General features: G+C 39.9%; 1 protein-coding gene across 4 annotated transcripts; it reads right to left on the bottom strand.

Annotated features, from left to right (window-relative positions):
* Window positions 1-353: 353 nt before the first annotated feature.
* On the bottom strand, window positions 354-21,224 carry DCP2 (decapping mRNA 2). Of its 4 annotated transcripts, none has more exons than XM_071456497.1 (11): window positions 21,072-21,224; window positions 15,665-15,816; window positions 13,929-14,056; window positions 13,420-13,518; window positions 11,813-11,965; window positions 10,103-10,215; window positions 9,888-9,995; window positions 9,026-9,149; window positions 8,389-8,499; window positions 6,680-6,731; window positions 354-5,973 (listed from the first exon to the last, which is right to left on the bottom strand). In XM_071456497.1, exons 1-11 carry the CDS (start codon window positions 21,122-21,124, stop codon window positions 5,810-5,812), a joined length of 1,257 nt encoding a protein of 418 aa, XP_071312598.1. In that variant the 5' UTR covers window positions 21,125-21,224; the 3' UTR covers window positions 354-5,809. The 4 variants fall into 4 exon arrangements, 3 of the variants coding, with proteins under 3 accessions (XP_071312598.1, XP_071312599.1, XP_071312600.1); XM_071456498.1 differs by having other exon boundaries at window positions 8,389-8,496; XR_011684234.1 differs by having other exon boundaries at window positions 5,845-5,973; window positions 6,557-6,731.
* Between the last annotated feature and the right edge of the window lie 616 nt (window positions 21,225-21,840).

The following is a 21,840-nucleotide window of genomic DNA, read 5'->3' as shown; positions in this document are numbered from 1 at the left end:
GGAAGGGCATGTGTGAAACTGTTACCACAGGTCCAATTCTTTTAAAAACAAGTTATATAGACCAAAACAAAATGAAAACAAAATACTCAATCTTACATAAAATATCTAAAAGCACTGATTAAAGTTTAAATACTTCTTTCTTCTGTTTGTCTAACACTTTTTTTTTTTTCCATTGTGTTGAATGGCATCCACCTTTACAGCTGACTTCAAAAAATAACTTCCTCTCCTGGCTAGAGGAGATATAATCACTGATGGCTTAAGGCAACACATAAACACTCTACAGTGAAAGAATAACCTGCACCAGCAGCAGAGGCATCACATTCCACAATGAACTGCAATCCTTATATTCATACTTCATTACTTCAATACGTTTATTTATAAAGTAATTTAATTTTACAGAGGAAAAAATAACAATATAGAAGAAAATGTTAACTTAGTCATAGTCTTCTAAATGGTGTGCTTCAGTTTTGAATCAATTTATAACAAACAAAATCACAATCGTCAGTACAGTAGATGTTACAGGTAGTTACAGATTCTACTTAATACAATTGAAGACCTGACTAATGCAAACTTTCTTCAAAAAACATAATGGAAGTTGTATAAAATCTGTAATGATTTTAACTCTTTAGCTGTACATATTTTCTTCTTAATGAGCACGATGTGCCACTTACACACAAGAGGAAAACAGATCGAGTTCTTGAGCTTTAACAAACAGGAAGACATAACCCTTCATGCCTGAGCCACAGCACAAAGCACTGGCTCCTGTTTTCTGTGAGGCATGCAGTGCTGCCCTGAAAAGTGTCATCGTTTGGAAGCAATACCCAAGTCTGGGTCGTGGAACATGAACACCAGTAGAGCATTCTGCCTGAATTAACAACCCCACACCTTCTGGGGGGGGTCTGTTTTGCTTTTTAATGGTAAAAGTGCCTTGCAAACCCAGCTAAACTGCTCCTCAGGGATGAAGTTAAACTTCCACATAGTGCAGTGCCATGCAGACACAGTAAAGTTCTGTTGCAAGTATTGGTGTGAGAAGTATTTGCTGAGAGCTCTTTATCATGCAGTTTTCCATACATTTTCTGCATAACAAAATTATGTACCCAACCAGTAAGATACAAATTTCATCCCCACAGTTTAGTAATTTTGATCAAACATGCTTAAAAAATTTTGCAGAGTTCTTCTCACCATTGGAAATGTATCATAGAGAACTGTGTTTGCAGGATGTGTTTTCTTAAAAAGCTATGAATGCCTTACTTTAAAATGATTAATGCTCCACGAGCTGTAATCATTTTCTTAAAGGCACTGAACTGTAACCCATACTGGAAACAAGAAGCTAGTTCTTCTGATCAACAGTATAAATGCTGAGAAATTACAAAATACTCTGTTTTCAGTACAATACATAGAGACCTTTCCAAATTTAAACATTCTGTACTCTCTGAACTGTTAACAATTACTTAAAAGGAAGCATTTTTTTTTTCCTGGAAGAATTGATGGAGGACTCAAAGACACTTTTGACTTCCCAAAAGCAGCCAGAGCTAAGAACAGTTTAAAGATAAGGGTTTCTGTAAAGCTGAATCTGTACAAAAAGTTAAGTCTTGCCAAACCTAACATTTTCAATGGAAAGACAAACCCCAAGTATGTTGTTTTATTGTACTGCTACCAATCTGGAATAGTTCCTCTGGTACAATCTTGAATATGGCCAATGTCATTCTTGTTTAAGGTTGACTTCCTTTTAAGTTCACAAGATACATGAAAAAGTGAAATGCACACACAGCACAAAACCTACCGCATCTATCAGTGCTTACGTATGGGATTAAGAACAGTGCAAATACTAGCATTTAGCCTATTTCCATTCTTGACTACACTATTGCTATAAATGCATATGAACAAAAACCTATTATGGAAGAATTTCTAAGTCTAATTTACTGTAAAAGCACCTTCAGTTAGTTTGTATAAATTTACCGTATCTTAAATAATTTTGGTTGTTTCAAAAGGTGAAATATTGTAATAACAAAAACAATTTGAAATTATGAAGTTGTGTATAAGCACCAGATTATTTAACATTTACAGTGCAAGACTTAAAATAGGTTTATTTACAGAAATCAATATCAACAAGAGAGACTATTCTACTAATTCTCAATAACTATGAGCTTACTAACATATTTAGAATATAACCTCCTAACTTCAAACATGAAGGCACCTGGCTTTACCTCTGAAAAAGAAACCTGTTGCTCAGAATTTGTAACAAAACCCCAAGTATCTGAGGATTAAGCAGCCCACTAACCCCACAACTGGGCAGCCAGTTACCCCCGGAGCAGCAGTGCTGTCTTGCACCACAGGATATTGGAGTTTGGATTCTTAATGTAGACTCTTTGCTCTTCACACCACAATGGCATGAGTGCAAAAGCAAATCACCACATTAAGTAAAGGTTGGAAGAACTTCGTTCTTATCTGAAATTACAATCTGAGAGCAAGTATGTTAGAAGTAGCCAGACCCGAAGCCTGCCTTGTTTTTAAAAGGAACTGTTACATCTGTAACTGCCACAGGTAGGTGAAAAAAATCACTAAGTTACTGTTCTCAAATCACCAAATTAGTTCAGGAAGATTGAAGCACAGCACAGAAGCCTGGAACAATGATCAGGCCCAAAATTTCATTAGAAACAATTTATGCATGTTTGGCCTAAAGAATTTATATTGTGTTAAAAAATAATACTCTGATTGTACAATAAATAAAGCTATTTCCCCCTCTCCTTCCCAGAACCACTGTTGCCAGACTTCAAACTATGCAAGACACAGTTACTTTCAAAAGCTGGATGATTGATGTGCATCAAGGAGCTGAAGTCAGCAGCACTTCAGTCACTTAACTAACTGGGCAGGCCACTCTTCAGTCCAAGGTCAAAGTATAGAAGCACTCTGAGGAGACGTGCTAAAAACCTCATGCTAAAGCAGGGAGTTGATGTAGTACTAGGAACTGCACACTAGTACCAGATTCCTAGCACCGCACAGCTGTAGGGTTTTTTGCTAAATATTTGTTCATTCTGCAAGTTGATTCCAAGAACACTGATTGACCATTCATTATGTGAATAACCCCTAACATGGCAGCATTCTCAAATTGACAGTGTTTGTTTTTCAAGTATCTCAACACCAGCTCTCAAGACAGACATGCAAACAATTCCTATTTCCCTGCGTCTAGCTCCTGTACAGTAAAAACTCACAGAACTAAAGCCTGTATCTCAGTTGCTATTTCTTCACTGTTTTATGGAAGATAATGTAAACAGTACTTCTAAACTTAGAAATACAATTATAAAGGGATGGTGAAATAAGAACATAAACAACAGTAAACAAAATGTTCACGGTGCAGGGCATGTTGGAGCCCACCAAGTGGATCACATGCCACCACATTTACATAGTTTTAGGATAAACCTTACTAAGAAAGCAGAAAGCAATGCTATTACAGGAAACTGTACCCTTATACAAAAAAGTAAGTTATTGCATATTTATCACATTTATTTGCAACTCACATTAAGGCTAGGTTTACTAAAATGAATGACATATGTATAAGCTTCACTTTGGGCTGCTTAATGAAGCAACCAATGTCTCTTACACTGAACCAACCTTTCACTAAGAAGAAAAATATTACACAGTAAACAGAGGGCAGCCAGCATCTCCTATTCATAGAACATGCTTCCATTGTTCTAAAGACTTCCTCTTGCCTGGGACAGGACTTCCCAAACAGATGACAGATGCTCCAAGTTCACTGTTTCATCAACATCCCCATTATTTCACAGAGCACTATCTATAACTAATTTATCTGAAAAGTCAACTTATTTATAAAAAGATTTCCACAGCCCGTTATTTAATTATGCCTTAGGAGAGTCCTGTGAGCTCCACAGGCAGTAGCAGCCTCAGGATATGATACAAACTTCTGCCTCACCATGAGTAAAGGCACTTTTGCTGGGAAATCAACTAAAATAGCACAAAGAAGTAACTAAAGATTAGTTTTCACCTGAAGCTGAATAACATAACCTCCTCCAGCATTATCCTACCCTCTCAATTACTCTTCTTTGTTATTGTATGGCCTTTGGATACGTTTAAGAAAAAACAAAAAAAAAGTGAGTCAAAGCTAGATAGAGCTATTTCACAATTTGGTCTTGAAAAACAAGGCCCTCAGAACCCTTGTCCTCCAGAAGGAGGAAATGCTGTAGTCCATTTCTCCTGTTGACTGATACAGAAGTTGAACACTCCCATGGCCAAAATTATTACAGCATTAGAGTTCCAAACCACCTGATACTAGGCAGGTGAATAAACCAGGAGAAAGTTCTAAAGCTATTTCTGAGGAAAACACTAGGTAGGGTATATGAAGTAGGGTGGTTGAAGGAAGACCAGGATTTTGGTTTTGGATGACATATGAGTTGCATAAAAACTCAGTGCATGTAGATACACTACAAGGGTGTAGTTCATTCAACCTATCAAGTTATCAATTACCTCTATTCTAGAGAAAAGTCCATTTTTAAATCTGGGACATGCTTGCTATCACAAGCTGCTGTGACAAATTATTTCAGTGCATTTCTCTCCACTGCAACACAGATGCTCAAAACCCACTGACCTGCAGGTGATGTAACAGCCCATCACCCCAGCTCTTACAGGTTTTTTGTTCCTCCCTTCCATCCCCACCCCATCTTTCATGTTTTTCCTAAGAAAGCACTGTAGCTGAAAATGACTGAGGCTAGATCATTTAAATGCTAACTGCAAGTGCAATTCAATACTACTGGATATATACAGAGCAGATACACTACACAAGAGATCTGAGGACAACAGCACAGGATACAATACTGAACACCCTTGGAATAGTTATTGGAAGCCTGATTAAGCTGTTCAGTGTCACACAATGCCTCTATTACCCATGCACCTGCCTTCCTCCTCAGTGAGATCTACAGAGGCTTATTTACATTCAGTATAAATTCTACACAAGTTACGTCTCACAGACAAGTTTAAGCTTCTCTTTCTTCACAAGCAGCTGCTTTGTAACTTCTTCTTATGCAGCTGTGGGCAGTGCACAAGAGCTAAGTTGGACACTTTGAAGGGCTGAGTTTTACCCAGTTTGAGTGTCGTTATTGAAGATCAAGGAAAAGTAGGTACAAAAAGTCAACATGCTATAGATTTGACTCAAGTACTAATGATTGCCAGCCAACAAAAACTATCAGTGTGAAGGAGGGAAGGTATTTGGGGCAAACAATCAGTACAGAGAAAGGATGACAGGCTGAGACTAGGTTTGAAATGTGCAACTTGGTTTCAAAATCACTAGGACAGAAGTGTCCTCTGAGAATTAGTTTCATTGCCACTGCGTAATATTGCAATGTTCTACAAAATAATGACAAACAAGTCCAATAATTTACATCAGAACAGTTAAAAGGTTAGCAAGCTGGTATACTCCCAACAGTTAAAAAAAAGTCAATGACATTCTACAAAACACACAGCAAGTTACAATTAAAAAAAATTTTAAACCACAAAAAAATAAAACACAAGTAAAAAGAATGCCCTCTAATGCACAGCTAGGAACAAGTGAACTGAACATTGGAAAGGTACTTTTGTGGACAAAGGCTAGACTGCATTTAAAGTGCAACACTTGACTATGCCACTCCCATACTGCAAAGAGAACAAACCCTTCCAAACCAGCAGTCAGTCCCTGCATTGCATTTAAAAACAAACAAACAAAACAAAATAAAAAACTCCTGAGAAAGAGTAAGGCTGGATAAGAAACCCCCTCAACTGCAACAGGCAAGTCTGATTCTTATTCCTAATACGTTTGCTGTCAGAGGTCAAAACTTTTCATTATGGCATCATGGTCAAACTTGAAACTCAAGAAAGCTCTTGATGAAAAAACATATTTGTAATGGCCATTGCATGCCACAGAATATCCATCTACATGTTCTGGCAGCGCGTCTTCACTGGAGCAACACATCTCGTATGCTGCTTCTGCTCAAAGAGACAAAAGTATGAAACAAATTCTAAATGGGAAGTTGCCAATAAAAGTATCTATAACAACAATGGTATAAAGCCATACCTCAAAATACATTCAATTAATATTTACAAAAAAACCTGTATGTTTGGTCATAAACAGAAGAAGAAGAAGGTAACTCAAACCAGCCACATTTACAGGTTGTCTAGAGGCTGACATGAATCTTCAAATTCACTGCAATCTGGAAACACTTTTAATAGCCACATACATATACACATATTTTACACATATAATACTGTTTCATTTCTCAATAGCCATTTCTTAACAAGGAGAAATGGCATGGCACTGTTTCCTGAGCGGCAAGTAAGGAACTGTGTGCACTCTTCTGCAGCTTATTACAAGCAGGACAGAAAGCCTTAAAACACACTCAATTACCAGCAATGTGTTGACTCAGATGCTATTTTTCTAAACTAGCTTTTAGTTACTTTTTCACTCAGCCACCTGGTGTATCAGTCAGTCTTAACAATTAAAGAGAAGTATTGCAAGACCAACATGAAACGGTATATTTTTCATTGAAAAACAAACAAAACCTCAGACTACCTTGAAAAACATGGCTTTATAAGATTTGGAAAGCTGGCATGAGGAAGAGCCCTCAATCATCATTATTCAGGTGCCTTCAGCCTGTAGCACAGAACAGTGGATGAAAATTCTGACTGCACTTGCCTGTTTCAAAGTTATCTTGAAGTCTTCTAGGATTAAGCCTTTTTTCACATTTCTGGTGAAGAGAATGACCATACATTACACATTTTTGATAAAGAAATAGCATTATATTAAAGCATAGTCTAACAGGCATGCTAGTTTGCTTTGACACACCTCACGTCTGAATTATTTTACCTCTAACTCAGCATTAGTTCTGTCACATTACTTGATGTAGCAAACATGCTTTAAATCCACAAGTCTTTCAGAATCATGCAACCTTTTAACAGTCACTAAAACATTTCTAACATGCAGACTTTTAGGGGAAAATTTTGAATACTTTCTAACTGTTTTAAGACAGAAGGGTCTTGCATATGATGGTGTGTAATCAACATTGTGCATGCATAAGCCCACTCTTCAATGAGTTTGTCCCAAAAGAGGCAGGGGGAATGTATCTGCAGACATGCTGCTACTGCCAATTAAATTAACATGCTTTAGAGACACAAACTCAAAACTCTCCAGGGAGGAACTGCTTTGACCCCAGGTATTGGTGCTCTAAGTACACCAATACAAAAAAATACGGCTCTTTGCACTCTCTGCAAATAAGGATTTTCCTGGCCTTCAAGTTCCATCAGAAAATTATCACTGGACACCAAATATTTAAACTTCAAAAGACTGACCATCATGAAAACACAAGTGAAACAGGAAAAGAGAAATATTTAGAAAAGTTTGTGAAAAGCCTGCAAAGTAACTGTGGAGCATTAACAGTTATCTCCACGAAGATCTTACAGATTACCATTACAGTTTTTTCCTATTCATCTAAATTTCTGGGCAGTTAACTCACTCTTCGACACTCAGACTCTAACATAACTAATAATTTCTTGCTGCAGTAAGGATTTTAGGACAAGTTTACCATTTCTGTATGTTTACATGAGTAAGAGAAAGAAGGCAATAAACCCAAGCCAGAATGGGAAGAATCTAGTTTAAAGCCTGTAAACAAGAGAAACTAAAGTCTGGACAAGCCAGCTGAGCTGCACAGAGATCTGGGGGCTCACTGCTGCAAAAGAGTCAACAAAGTATACTGAAGAGCCATAAAAAACAGAGAATCAAAAGGACATTCCACTATAAGAGAGAGCACAGCCCAGTGAGTCAGCTTCCATTGAGAAGTGGACAAACACAATTAGTAACTGCAAGGGAAAATAAAACACAAACAGTGTGAAACTGGAATTTACAAACTGCTGTAACCAGCTGTACTGTATGATAGAAAAACTATATGAGATTCTGGCATCCAAGCCAAGTCTGTCTCAACATTTCTTGCTGGAGAGAAGGGAAATAATAAGTATTTACATCACCACTTTCTAAGTGCTTCATGACAAAATCCCATGTTTACAGTAAGACATCACATGTGAATAAATAAGATGTGTACAGATCACAGAAGGCTTTTACATGACAGGAACCGGGAAAGCTGCAGGATTGTGTACTGAAACAGCTGACAAATTTTCCAACGGCTAAAATTACTTCTAAAATGCACACTTTGAAATTTAGTATGTTTGTTTATAGATGTATATGCATACAAGGTAAGAAATGTTATACATCTACAAACATGGATCAAATACTGTAACCAAACATACTCTTGATAGATAGGCACTCTACTTTGTTTCAGCAGGACATTGCCCTGGACATTTGTTAAGCATTACTGGAACCTACTACTGACACAGACACTGCATGTTTCTTACCAAGGTATGGTTTTGCTTAACTGGTTGACTGTGCAGTCCATTTGTTCGCTTCTTTTGGCTGGAAGTGTCTTGATTTTGCTTTCTGCCATTGTTCCTCACACTTTGACTCTGCTGTTAAGTCCAAAACAAGTAGAGAGAAGAGTTTAAATGGCAGAATTGGACATAATTGCATTGACATTTCCTACTTAGTAACTAAAACTTTCCTCCAAGTAACTTCAAAACATGTAAACACTCTCTTTTGCAGAAAGACTGAAGCCCACTGAAATTAACCAAACATACACTCAAGCTACAAGGCTATCAACTGTTACTCATTCTCTCTTGCACTCAATATGAGAGAATTATTTCACAATTAATTGAGTTCAGTGAATTTCCATGCACTGATGCAGATAGATATACGAGAGATACCAGCAAAATGGCAAGTACTAATTACTATCTCTACATGAAACACCACAATTGCTCATACCACCACTCCTAGTGTGAGATAAATCAAAAAATTCCCAAGAGTATTCCCCCACTCTATTTTTGCATTCTCTGGAGATGAAATTCACTGGTTTTGTCCTAGAGAGGAGACCCTTATGAACAAAGACATCTGTTTTAAATAGTCCAGATGTATATGCTTGCCTAACAAACAACCTACCTTTACTTTCAAAACTTCAGACACCTCAGGATGATTATATGGCTTCTGTGGCTGTTTTGGCTTCACCAAGTGCTCTCCTGAAAAGCCATCTGTAAACACCTGTTGACTACAGCGAAGTTTGGATCTAGTACAGGAAAACAAAGACAGGTTACAACACAACTTCAAATCTACTGAGAGCAGAAGACAAATATGAAAAAAGTTACTGAGAACAATATGGAAGACAATCTTAAGTAACCTGTATGGAAACTCTAATAGTGCTCACTATCATTTGCATTCTCCACAGACAAGAGGCCAAGTCCACATTAACATTTGTCCTGTTGTTCTCAGTGTTGGTGTTGCCCTGGCACAAATTATTAAGTCCTCTCATAGGGACTACAGGTTTCAACATTTGCTCTACCACTTTTCACTCAGCTGAATCTAAAGCCAGCAGGACATGTTCCCCTACTGGTTCCCACAGGTTTTATCTAGCACTTCTTAGACTAGTTTACAGTCCTGCTTTGGGGAGTCCTACTTTTCCTGTGAAGAAGGGCCAAAAATATTGAGGTTGAAGCACTGGAAGTTATCTACTTGCTTTTAGCATCTGGTTTTTTTTGATTCCCATAAACAAGACTGAAGAAATAATCCCAGTTCTGACACCTGTGTATCAACACATTAATTAACTTTTCACCTTCCTTACAAGTCTATGATATACATCTATGTTGATTTTTCTGTTATTTACCTATTACTGGAACACAAATCCTTGGAGAAAGAGAAAAGGACAAGCAGTATTGTATATAATTGTCATTGTATAATATTGTCATATTTGTATGACCAGTGTTTTGTAAGAAAGAATATAGAGATGTTAAACTGACCTGGTTCTTACCTAGCTTTTTCCAAGTTGGGCTTAGAGGGTGTGCTCCCTGCAGATGAAAAACCATTGTCGCTGTCTGAGGAATCTCCATTCCTTCGGGAAATCCATTCCCTCAACGGCCTGTGAGCAAGGAGTAGTACAACAAGATCTACTTACCAAAACAAATCCAAAGAATTTAAAGTTGTCTGAAAGACCCTGGCCTAGCATTTGCCTCATCTCAAACATACCTGATGAAGGGAATTGCCATAAAAAATTTGTTAGGTGCCAAACCCAGCTTGGACTTTGGGGTCATGTCATTCCTGTGGCATGGTAATTTGTCGATGGAAAACCACTCAATATTCTAGAAAAACAAGAAATAAAATCAAAATACCCTCTATTGTAGCCGTAGCAGAATTTTACAAATGTTTATCAGCCACAATTATTTCCCTTAATTAAAAAATTACCATGGAAGACTTAAATTAACGGGCCACAACAGCATTTTTCACAAAAGGTTAATTAACTCTTCCGACTGCCACTACAGTAGCAGGTGGTACAGCACAAAATTTCATGATATCGCACCTAAAATATGAAAGATATTAATCAGCAACTAAAGTCTGAATAAGAGTTTCATAAACAAACCAACCAAACCAGTGCACAAAGAATGCCATGAATAAATGTACAGGCTTTGAATAACTTTCAAAAACTTTTTACTTAAAGTGTGATCAATACTGGACCACCAACATCCATTCAAAAGTGAGAAGGGTGTTTAGCTTGACAGTAAAGTTTCAGGTTTTGTTATAAAAGAAAAAAAACATGGCAATAGGATAGGATTTGTGTTATTGTTTATATGTTATAGTTTTAATAGTTAAAACTGTATACAGCAGAATGGGGAACAAAATCAGGAATTCTGACCACAGACAGTGTAGAAGAACCCACATGAGATTTGCTATCACAGAATCTACTCAGAAAGCCTCAGGTCCAAACAAAATGCAAATTATGGAAATAAGTTACAAACCGAGCAAGTCTTCAATATAGTTCTACAGGGAGTACAAAACCAGCCTGCCTGGTGGCATTAGATCAGATGAAGACAAAACTTCAAAACTCTGTCATTGCAAGAACTCTTCAACATTCCCACACATATGGTCAGTGTTCTACAAAGTACCATATTTACTGTATATTTTTTAAAAAACTCAAATTTTGTCTTATGTCATATTTTTAAAAAAGAGGTCTCGAATTTAAGAAATTAAGTCCTGTCCACTCAAATACTTTGTTTATTTAGAAAGCAAGATGCCCTGTTTAGTGACACAATCTGCATGGAAATATAGCTGTTTTGAACTGAACTATCATAAAGGGAGAAAAAATTCAAACCTCAAAGATTACAGATACCACTGACAAAGGTTCCAACAAGTTGCTGCCTGAGCCTTGGTCTTTCGCTTTCACAATACCTTTTAAAAGCCCAGTGGTACACAATGGTACATCCAAAATAGTTCCCTTTTTCTGTCCCCTTCTCAACTTCCTCCTTAAAATATACTATTTTTTAAATCCGAAAGTATTAGACATGACAGAAAGAAAACAATCCTTAGTTTGTCCTTTTGATATGTAGGCTTTTGCATGTCCCCAACTAATAATTACAACTTAAGAATGCATAGCTACATTTGCATCTGTAACTAGGAATAATATGAAATTATTAATATATATACCACCTACAGAAGAGGAGAATTGTATTTTAGCAGCATGCTCTATTGTCTTTTCATGATGAATGGAGATGTCAGACAGATGTTCAAGTATGAGACTTGCAGTTGAGCTGAAAGAAGTCATCACAAAACCCTACAATGCAGAGATGCCACTGGTACCTAGCAGTGCTCATTGTGCTTAGTGGGTTCATTATTTTACACACTTCTGGCTTTAAAAAGCAACTTCTGCAAAGTTCCTACAGGTTCAGACAAGGTAGCACATACCCGAATTTCCCTTCTAGTTTTGGGGTTGAATTTGGTGTTCTTGGGAACTCCAGGAATGATGTACAGCCGTGCTAACTGATCATTGATTCGCAGCTCAATGTAGTCCTCTTTGCAGATATAATCTTTTATGTCAAATCCAGTTTCTTCAAACACCTGTGAAGTATTTTGATGAAATTAGTGTGTGTGTATTCAGAGTTATCCTTTACACAACGTATTACCCCAAGCAAAGGAAGGACTATTTTTCAGATATATCCATGAAAGTTGCCGAGAAAAACAAATCTTTACACATAGAGGTTTGCTCAGAAAAAGGATCTACATGCTTTAAATTTCTCTGAAACTGCAAACCTGTTTCACAAGTTGAAACAATTTCTATTACACCTACATGTAGCAATTTATTAATATGCATGGGTCTTAGTCCTCACCAACTTCTGAGGTACTACTAAACTCTGTAGGCACTGCCAAGTGAAAACCTCTTCAATTAGATTTTACACAGATGCAGCTTATGGTTTCAGATCTGTCCCGACTCCAGTGAAAGAAGTTGAAAGACTTATTTCAGATATAAAATAAATTGTTAGTCTATCCACAATGACAATCTAACGTATCAGAATAAAGATGGTAATAGTGCTGATCACTAGTGAAATCTAAGCAGATTTTTCAGATTAACAACATCGTCAAAATATCTTTTCCCCCAGTGTAACTGTGCTCCCTTTAATGTGTTTGCTGGCATAACTTGAAGAGGAAGATACACTTCATGCAACTCCTTCTTGAAGTAGCTGTCTAGTTCATCCTTGATAGGTATACTTAAAACAAAAAAAATCCCCAAAACCCTGTGATTTCTCAGATACTGATTCAGTCAAATTGAAGAACACTAAATGCATCATACTGCTTTCCTTCATCTTAATTTTCTCTCTCAAAAACTCTGGATGTATTAAGTTGAATGAACACTGAATTTGTACCAGTAATGTTCTTTTACAGGCCATTTTAAATATGCAGCTTCACAACATATCTAGGTCTCCAGGAGCAATAAATACAGATTATTTTATGTTTCAGATTTTACTTGCAATATACAGTGATTCTTGTTCCTGAAAATAACTGAAAAATACCATAACTGAAAAATAGAAAAGTTCTGCACAATTTTTATATTACATTCTACAACCTCCAACTCAGCTCTTTAGCCTCTTTACACAGACCAGTGTACATAGGCTAAATTCCCATTTCTCCACATTTTTACAGTTATGGTGACCCTTGAAATTAATATACCAAAAGTCATAAATTACATAAGATTTCCCAAGCACCACAAGTAATACTTAAATATAAATTCACAGTTCAGCAGAGAACTTTAAAAAGAGTACTCACTTCATTTAGCACATTAGTGCAAAAGAATGTAAAACAAACAATTTTCTGGTTTTATTTTAATATATAACCTCAACCTTGATTACCATTTTGGAACTCAGAAAGGCACCAGAAGATGAATGCAATAACAGACTACTGATTCACACAATTTCAATAACAGGATTACCTAAGTAAAGTGCCTTTTAACCCAACACATATATCCCGATTTCAGCAAAATTTCACTTCTTTAGCTTAAAGGAGCTGATATAACTTACCTCTCTAGCAGCACAGTCATGAGGTGCCTCTTCTTTATTTACTTTCCCTTTTGGAAATCCCCAACCAGATTTTGCTAAATAGCCCTGAACCAAAAGAACCTACAAAATGCAAGGGAACGCAACTGTCAAACATGCAGGTGTTCTAACCAATTTCATTAAATGTCTTCCCTCCACCATCCCCTTGTTCTCCAAAAGAATATGTTAGCCTCAAGGAAGGAAACCATTAGGTTTTCTGTGTTGTAGCAAGAATGGTGAAATATTTTACAGAATCATGTAACTCAGATGAAAAAATAAAATCTCAGAGGGAAAGCATGCAGAAGTGTGTTTACTGACTCACATATTATATTTCTGTACATAGCCACCAATATCAAGTAACTGTCAGATCTCTGCGAATCTGACAGTGAATGTAAATTTCTTCAGAAGAAAAATGTAAACAACAAAGAATTACTGCTGCCAGCATACACCATCCCTCCCTCTAGACAGTCCTTCACAACTATTTCCATACTTACATTTTCAAGTGTCTCATCAAGGATAATTGCACCGTAGGTTGGCACTCCCATTTTGTATTCTTTCCACTCATCTAAAACCTTTTGTACATCTTCACCTTGAGGCAGTAAAAAGGGGCAGTGATTGAAGAGTATAGCAGCTTGTCAAGGAAGATAAACTTAAGCAGCCAGTTCCAAAGTACATACCAAATATAAAAGATATTTAGAGTAAACACTCCCTCCCCTAAGTCCTTTCAAGATAGATTCTCTTGGAAGTAAAAAAATATTACAAATAATCCACTACCAAACACTGAAAATCAGAGTGCATCAAGTAATTCAGCAATTCCTATACAAAGCAATCTAAACAAATGAAAAAAAAAACCAACCAAAAACCAACAAACAAAAAAGATTGCACAAGGCTGATTGTTTGAGGGAAGGTAATTTTGAAAAAGAGTAACCCCATAACAGTTGTTTTGACTATGTATTGTTTGCAAACACATTTTTTTTAATTTTTAAGTGAGCAAGACAGAAAAAAAATCAGTTTCCTGTGCTTGAAATAAATGGGAATACATTTTTGCCACAATCATTTGTTAAGATTATGGCATAGAATCCTATCTTCAGTATTTATTATGCAAAAAAAAAAAATTTTAATGACATATAGTTACAGAAATCTAAATCCTAATACACTTTATCAAAACTCATCATGCAGAGAAAATATAAACAACCTCTATAATTCTAAAATTTTGAGAGAAAATCTCTAAGTCCTTAATCAAAGTATTAATATTATAAATTACATATATGATACTACCAATAAAAAACACTCCACAGCAGAATACTTAAAAATACACTGCAGCAGAACTAATATTCGTGGCAAATATGGGCTAGAAAGGGAAATATTAATGAACATATAACATCTATTACACTGCATTTCTTCTGCACTGCCTACAATTACTAGGAGAATTTTGTTGGTCTGAAAATACATTTTTAATTAAAAACATATATAAAATAACAGCATAACATCGACCAACAGGATATGACCATATATTTACAGTTTACTGTTAAAAGCTGTAGTGTTTCAAAGTAAATATATATTAAGAAACTAACAGATAAGTATGTTGTGTAGTGAAAGCATGGATAATATTATCCTCAAAGTTAGAAGCAATATTTCAATCTTAGATCAAGAACATATGGGACAAGGCTAAAACTAAAACGTTTGCTGGATGAAAGCCACAAAGTTTTCTCTAGCAAGAACTAGATAGTACACATTCCAGCAGCCCTTGTAAGCAAAAAAAAAAAGCAGAGGGCAACCATCTGAATTCAGTAAAAAGGAGTTTCTACTCTACAGAAACTTCCAACAAATATATACCACTGCCCATGGCAGAACACATACCACCTTCAACTACTTTAACATTTATGTTACTAGTTACTTGAAAATTAATAAACTGCGGTGTTCAGTTTGAAGAGCATCAACAGCTCACCCTTGAAACCAACCTAGCATGCAAAGTCCCACCATAAGAAAAATCCTCAAACATCAGAAATGGACCATTTTCCATAGTTCTTTAGCAGTCCAAGAAACACCCCTTTTGTGGGTGCCACAAAATTATGGAAGCAGTGAACTCAGTAACATCACATACCTAGCAATACTAACTTTTAATCATTAACACATGAACTGACATTATCATACTGTGAAATATCGTTAACAATATTTAGTTTGCACTTTACCACCAGACAGAAAACAATCAGAGTAATAAAAAGGATATCAGCTTTAGCGAAGTCTCTTATCCCACACTGAGGTAATCCTGGTGTGTTTTGCATGTAGAAATCCAAATAAAACCAATGGGCAAGTTCAATCTGAAAACACACTCTGATTGCATTGTCTCTCTCTTCACTTGGAATGTGCAAAATAAATCGGCTGCCAGGAAAGAAAAAGAGTAAGATTAGCCAAATCTACTGACTTAAATACAGCTAACAATAAAACATTGCAACAGTACAATTCTTGATCCATTAGCACATACCGACAGACCTCCAGATCCTTCTCATGTTCCAAAAGGACAGTAAAAAGTTTTCGCAAAGTAAAATACAGCTTTTAAAGTTAAGAAGGAAAATGGATTATTGTGGTCTTTCAGAAATATCAATTACAATATACTAAGTAAATTTACTGTTGTGAAAACAGGAAGTGTGAAGATAACCTACTTAAATCACTGTATTACAAAAATGAAAGCATTTTTACAAGTCCATTAAAGAACATCTGCAAACTCTGATAAGATATTTCAATGCTATTTTTTTCAGGATACAAGTTGAACATAGTTATATTTATTCACTTAAAACCACAGTAAACTATTAATTTACATAGATTTTAAAATTCAATATGATCCTACAAATTTCCTCAGTCTGAATCTGGGTTTAGCCCAGATACTGGCACACAGACAGAGTTACTGAGATAAAAGTTTAAGCAGCACTGTGTGATAGCTCATTTTAGTAAAAGCAAAAGAAGCTTTATTTATTTATGTATTTGTATCAAAAGGAGAACTTCCTTTTTATGGTCGTACACCCCACTGAACTTAAATAATTTGATGGAGATCTTTTGACATTGAGCTCCTGAGTGCAACCAGCTGAATTCCCAAAGTGCATAATATCACTGGTCTAAACAGAAACAGTGTATCTTTAATTAAAATCTGACAAGTATGAATTGTCACAGGATCTCAGAATTAGGTGCCTCTCTAAGGCAGTCTGGCCAAGGACAGAGGCAGAAGGTCACTGCTGCAGGCGCACACCTGACACTCCCCAAGCTTCCAGGCACATTCACAGGTCCCCCAAGTACCAGCACAGGTCTCCTTTTCCACCCCATAGCCCTGCCCAGATCCCAGACCCTCACACCCCTTTCACAGGTCCTGCCCCACCAGATGGCCCGGTCTGAAGTTTGCTAGAGAGAACACGCGCACCACAGGTCTGGGGAAGGCACCTGTCCCCTCCCACCCAGCGCATGGGCGGTGACACAGTCCTGCTGCAGCTGCGGGTGCTCTGCCCCTCACTGCCCTCACTCACACCACCTCCACCACAAAAGCTGGTTCCCAGGACACTCTACATTGCCATCCCAGACACTGGGAGCTGAGACCACCTCCTGGGAGTGGATGGCACTGAGATCTGCTCCCTCACTCCAGCAGCTGACACCCTTGCCCAGCTCCCATCAACAGCTCTCGCTTCATCCTTGAAGCACACATATACAGGGCGTAGAGAGTGGAATTATCCAGACAAAAATAAATATTTACTAAGAAGATGTAAGATAGGACAGTCTGTGACACTTGGGCAGAAGGTTCAGACAGAGAAGTGACTAACTTGCCCAGTTTTACGGCCAGCCTCTTTTATACCCCTTTCTGCCTATCCTTCCTTTGTCCTCCCCTGCTTCTCCTCTCCTGTGGCACTCCTCTCAACCCAGAGTGTGGGATCCCCGCAGGTCTAAAGCCCTACCAGATACAAAGCCAAGGCTGATATTCCTGAGAGTGATGCCTGTGGTTTCTTGCTAGTTGGTCAATTAGTGCAATTAACAGGTTTGTTTCATGTCATTGTGTCTACTTCTGATTTCTTAAGTCTGTGTCTAAATATTTTTTCATTCTGATTCCTCCACTTTTTTCCTGTTTTCCAGGAGTAGGTCCACACTCAGATAAACTTGCTGGAATGAACATTCCTATACCCCCCCATCAACCAGCGGCCAGGTTTGGTTTTCGCTACTGCCTTCCTTATCATTCCTCTTTTCAGTTTGTAGCCTTTGTATGCTTTATTTATGGATTTCTCATCTTCTTATCATTCTTCTGCTGGGTTTGTAGCCTTGCATGCTTTATTTATTTATTATGCTTTTATTTCTCATCTTCCTAGCCAATTTTCACACAGAAAAAGGGCCTTGGCCAGATACCCTTAAAGACCTTGGCAGGCCTGAGAGGGAGTCTCTGTGAACCTCGTGAATTTCAACACGGACAAGTGCAAGGCACTGTGCCTGGGCTGGGACAATCCCAAGCACAATGTAAACACAGTCTAATCAGAGAAAGGATGGAGAGCAGCTCTGGGGAGGAGGATTTGGGGTGTTGGTGGATGAGAATCTTGACATGAGCTGACACTGTAAGCTCCCAGCCCATTCTTTTAAAGGAACACAGTGTGCACAGCAGACTGAGGGAGGTGATTCTCACCCTCTATTCTGTTCTGATGAGACCTCACCTGAAGCAATGTGTCCAGCTGTTGGAACCCCAATAAAACAGGATGGGGACCTGCTGGAGCAAGTCTTCTCTGAGGCCTAATCTCCAGGACGTCAGGGGGGTAAAGAGAGCTGGAGAGGGGCTTTTTACTATGTCATAATGACAGGACAAGGGGGAAAGAGAAAAAAGGAAGGTTTAGATAACAGGAAAAAAATTCTTCACTGTGAGGGTCATGAGGCACTGGCACACACTGCCCAGAGAAGTTGTGGATGGCCTGTCCCTGGAAGTGTTCAGTAGCAACCTGGTCTAGAAGGTGTCCCTGCTTTTGGCAGAGGGGCTGGGATGAGATTATCTTTAAGGTCCCTTCATCCCAAAGCACTCTATGATTCTCCCTTGCATAAATATCCTTATTCACATCAACATTTTACCACTTCCCAATTTTCAATTGGCACTACCACTCCCAATTTCTTTTGAAGGCTCTGCTCTTATCTATAAGGCTGCTGTAACTAAAAGATAAAAACTTAAAAGCCTACATTACATCTACTTGATGATATTTTCTTGCCCCAGCACTGCAGCTGAACATAAATCTAAAGATAAAATATGCAGCAGTATCAAAGAAAAATAAGAATATGCCAGGGATTAGGCTTAGAGAACAATAGCAAGGCCAAGTACAATGATTACTTGTAAGTAATTAAGTTCTAAGTTTCTTGGAGTGACTGAAGAGCTAAAACAGGCATCTCTAGGTGCAGCTGCCAGGTGCTGGCAGTGATGGGCTAATGCTGGATACACTGTGGGACACAGCTGGAGGCAGCAGCTGAGATAGTGGTGCCTGTGGGGATGTGTATTATAAAGACAAAAATGCCAGACAGGCAGAGGAAGTGAAAAAACCAGCATGAAACAGCAGTGCAAACACCAAAGTTGGAGAAGAAAAAGGAAGAGGAGATGTCCATCCTACAGCCTGTGGAGTATCACGTGCTGGAGCAGATGGATATTCCTGAAGGACCCTTAGCCCGTGGGAGTGATCCCACACTGGAGCAGGGGCAAAGCATAAGAGTGAAGGAGCCCCAGAGAGGATGTGTTACAGACTGACCACAACCCCCACTGCCCATCCCGAGCTGCTCGCAGGGGAGGAGGTAGAGGAGAGTAGAGAATTAAAGGATGAAGCTGACATGAAGTTTCCCTGGGAAAAAACAAGGATGCAGAAAAATCGTTTTTTCAATTTTTTTTTTTTTTGCTGTGTGGCTGGGTGAGCATCTGGCCACTTGAGCAAGGTGAACCAAGCACAGTCTGGAAGTCAAAAGATAGGGTAAAAGTACTTGTTTACAAGACAAAGGAAGTTTCAAGAAGCTGCTAAACCCACATTAAGTCTCTGCACATCCACTTCTTTACTCAGTTAAACAACTCCATAGCAGAAGGTAGCATGAAAAAAACGGACGTGGATACCTGTAACTTATTATTTAACAATACCCAGTAACTGAGGAGGAAAAATCACTTTCTAGCAAAATTCCCACTAATATCACATATAGATTGAAGAATGTAGGAAACTACAGCTATTTTTATAACACGTTTATAACATCAACAGAATTACAATACAAAACACCATTTTTAAGACAGAAGATGACAGTATATCAAAGAAACACGGTAAGACACTGGGACTGATCCTATTACAATGTAAGATTCAAACACTCATGTGCCCTTCTATCAGTCACCCCACGGAAGTGACACTAATAGGCTGTATCAGTTTTGTAATAACTGGAATTCCTCTCTGGATTTTCTGAAGAAGTCTTAAATCTTGTGTTATATGTGAACGGGATCTGAGAGGCAAGTTCCTCTCTCTGCAGGGAGCCCAAAGGAGACACAATGGAAACACAAACATGCTTCAGAGGCCAGATTTAGGGAATTGAAAATTTACATGTCTATCAGAAACTCTGACTCTTGCATTAGACAAGTGCAAAACAATACTTGAGCAGGACAGTTCTACCCTCCTGTGGTATTCTCACTTCTAAACATTATCACTCACTTGAAAACCGTAATTACAGGAAGTATCTTTCCTCTTCACTAATCTTTCCCTCTTTTACATAAATACCTCACAAGGAGTCCCTTGGAGGTGGTAAAATAGAAGGATTATTTCATGCTAAATATCACATGCAGTTTGTGTCATCACATTCTGGGGATGATAGACAAATTACAAAGTTTTAAGGGCTACACCACAGATCATCAGAAGTTGAGACCGTAGGAGCGAAAACGCAACTTGGCCCTTTTAGAGAATCCACGCTTTATGAAAATCCAAACGCAAAGCCCCTGGAACAAGAAAAGCATTTCACTCTGAAAGAACGGACAAGCAGGAGAGGGCAGCTTCACACCGAAGGGTGTCCCTGTGGCTCTTCTCTTTCCGCCCGCTGGCACGTTCCCTTCCAGCAGAGGTAACTCACCAGAAGGGACTCCCTGACACCCCTTCCAAAGCTTCCCACCCCCTTCCAATGAAACCAGACCTCGGAGCACTGAGTACCACCTCAGTGCTCGGCTACACGTCACGCCAGCCCCACGCTCCCAGCTCTTCTTTCACCTGCGCAAACACCGCCAACGCAGCTTTACCTTTTCCGGCCCAAACCGCGCAAGAAATCCCCACAAACAATGTTCTTCCACTTCCCCCGTGCGCCCGGTTCCCGGCCCGCTGCCGGAGCAGCCCCAGACCCGGTCCAGAGGGTGCCGCGGGTAGCCTTCCCGCCCTTCCAGGACGGATTCCACGGGGAGGGCGGAGCCTCAGGCTCGGGGGGAACGGGCCGAGTCTCGCCCTTCCGCTTCCCGGCGGGCGCGGGACGGCCAGAGCCGCCCCTCGGCCCGGGCGGCCTCGCACCCCCTCAGCGTCTCGAGCATCCCGGGCCCCGCGCCCGGGCGCGGGCAGGGTCAGGCGCCCTTCGCGCCCTCCGGCAGCAGCGGCACGGCAGCCCCGGGGCCGCCCCCCGCCCCACGGCCGTACCTGCATAGGTCGTCCAGGACGCTGCTGGGGATCTCGGCCCGTTTGGTCTCCATGGGGAAGCGCGGCTCATCCCGACGCGGCGGAGGCCGGGGCGCAGGGAAGCGGCGGGGGCGGGGCCGCGCGGCGGGAGGGCGGCGGAGCGGCGGCTGCCGGGGCCAATCGGCGCCCGCCGCTGGCGGAGCGGCGGCCAATGGGGCGGGGCGCAGGGCGGGATCGGCGTGCTCAGGTGATCGCGGGCGGCCAATGGGCGGCGCGGGGCGGGGTCACCGCGAGCACGCTGATAACGCGGCGCGCCGGGTCACGGAACGGGACACCCGGGGACCCGCACCCCCAGACCCGGTGAGGCGCAGCTGGGGTGCTGTGTCCAGCTCTGGGCTCCTCAGCACAGGGAACCACGGGAGGGGGTCCAGCAGAGGCCATGAAGATGAGGATGGTGTGGGGCATCTCTGCCTTGTGAGGAAGAGCAGCGGGAGCTGGGCCTGTTTAGTCTGGGGGAGATTGAGAGGGGATCTCATTAATGCGTGTAAATTAATTATAATCATTAATGCACGTAAAGATCTCCAAGGCGGGTGCCAGGAGGGTGGTGCCCAGCGACAGGACGAGGAGCAATGGCCATAAACTAAGGAGCAATGACCACAAACACAGCAAGTCCCGCCGCAATATGAAGAACTTCGTCGGGTTTGAGGGGTGGCAGAGCTCTGGAGCCGCTGCCTGGGGCGGGTGGGCACTCTCCCCTCTGGAGACATTGAAAGCCTCCTGGACGCTTTGT

This window comes from Agelaius tricolor, unplaced genomic scaffold (genome assembly GCF_023055355.1).
Source record: "Agelaius tricolor isolate 1412-34295 unplaced genomic scaffold, bAgeTri1.0.p SCAF_59, whole genome shotgun sequence".
In the NCBI taxonomy this organism is placed as follows: Eukaryota; Metazoa; Chordata; class Aves; order Passeriformes; family Icteridae; genus Agelaius; species Agelaius tricolor.
The sequence above is the reverse complement of the archived record's forward strand: the minus strand, read 5'-3'. Positions and strand labels throughout refer to the sequence as shown.

Excerpts from the sequence above, each read along its gene's own strand:
- DCP2 (XM_071456497.1), bottom strand. The coding sequence starts at position 21,124 with ATGGAGACCAAACGGGCCGAGATCCCCAGCAGCGTCCTGGACGACCTA. Across the intron at positions 15,817-21,071 it reads GTCCTGGACGACCTATGCAG|CCGATTTATTTTGCACATTC; the intron begins GTACGGCCGTGG and ends CTTTCCTGGCAG. Across the intron at positions 13,519-13,928 it reads TTGATGAGACACTTGAAAAT|GTTCTTTTGGTTCAGGGCTA; the intron begins GTAAGTATGGAA and ends TGCATTTTGTAG.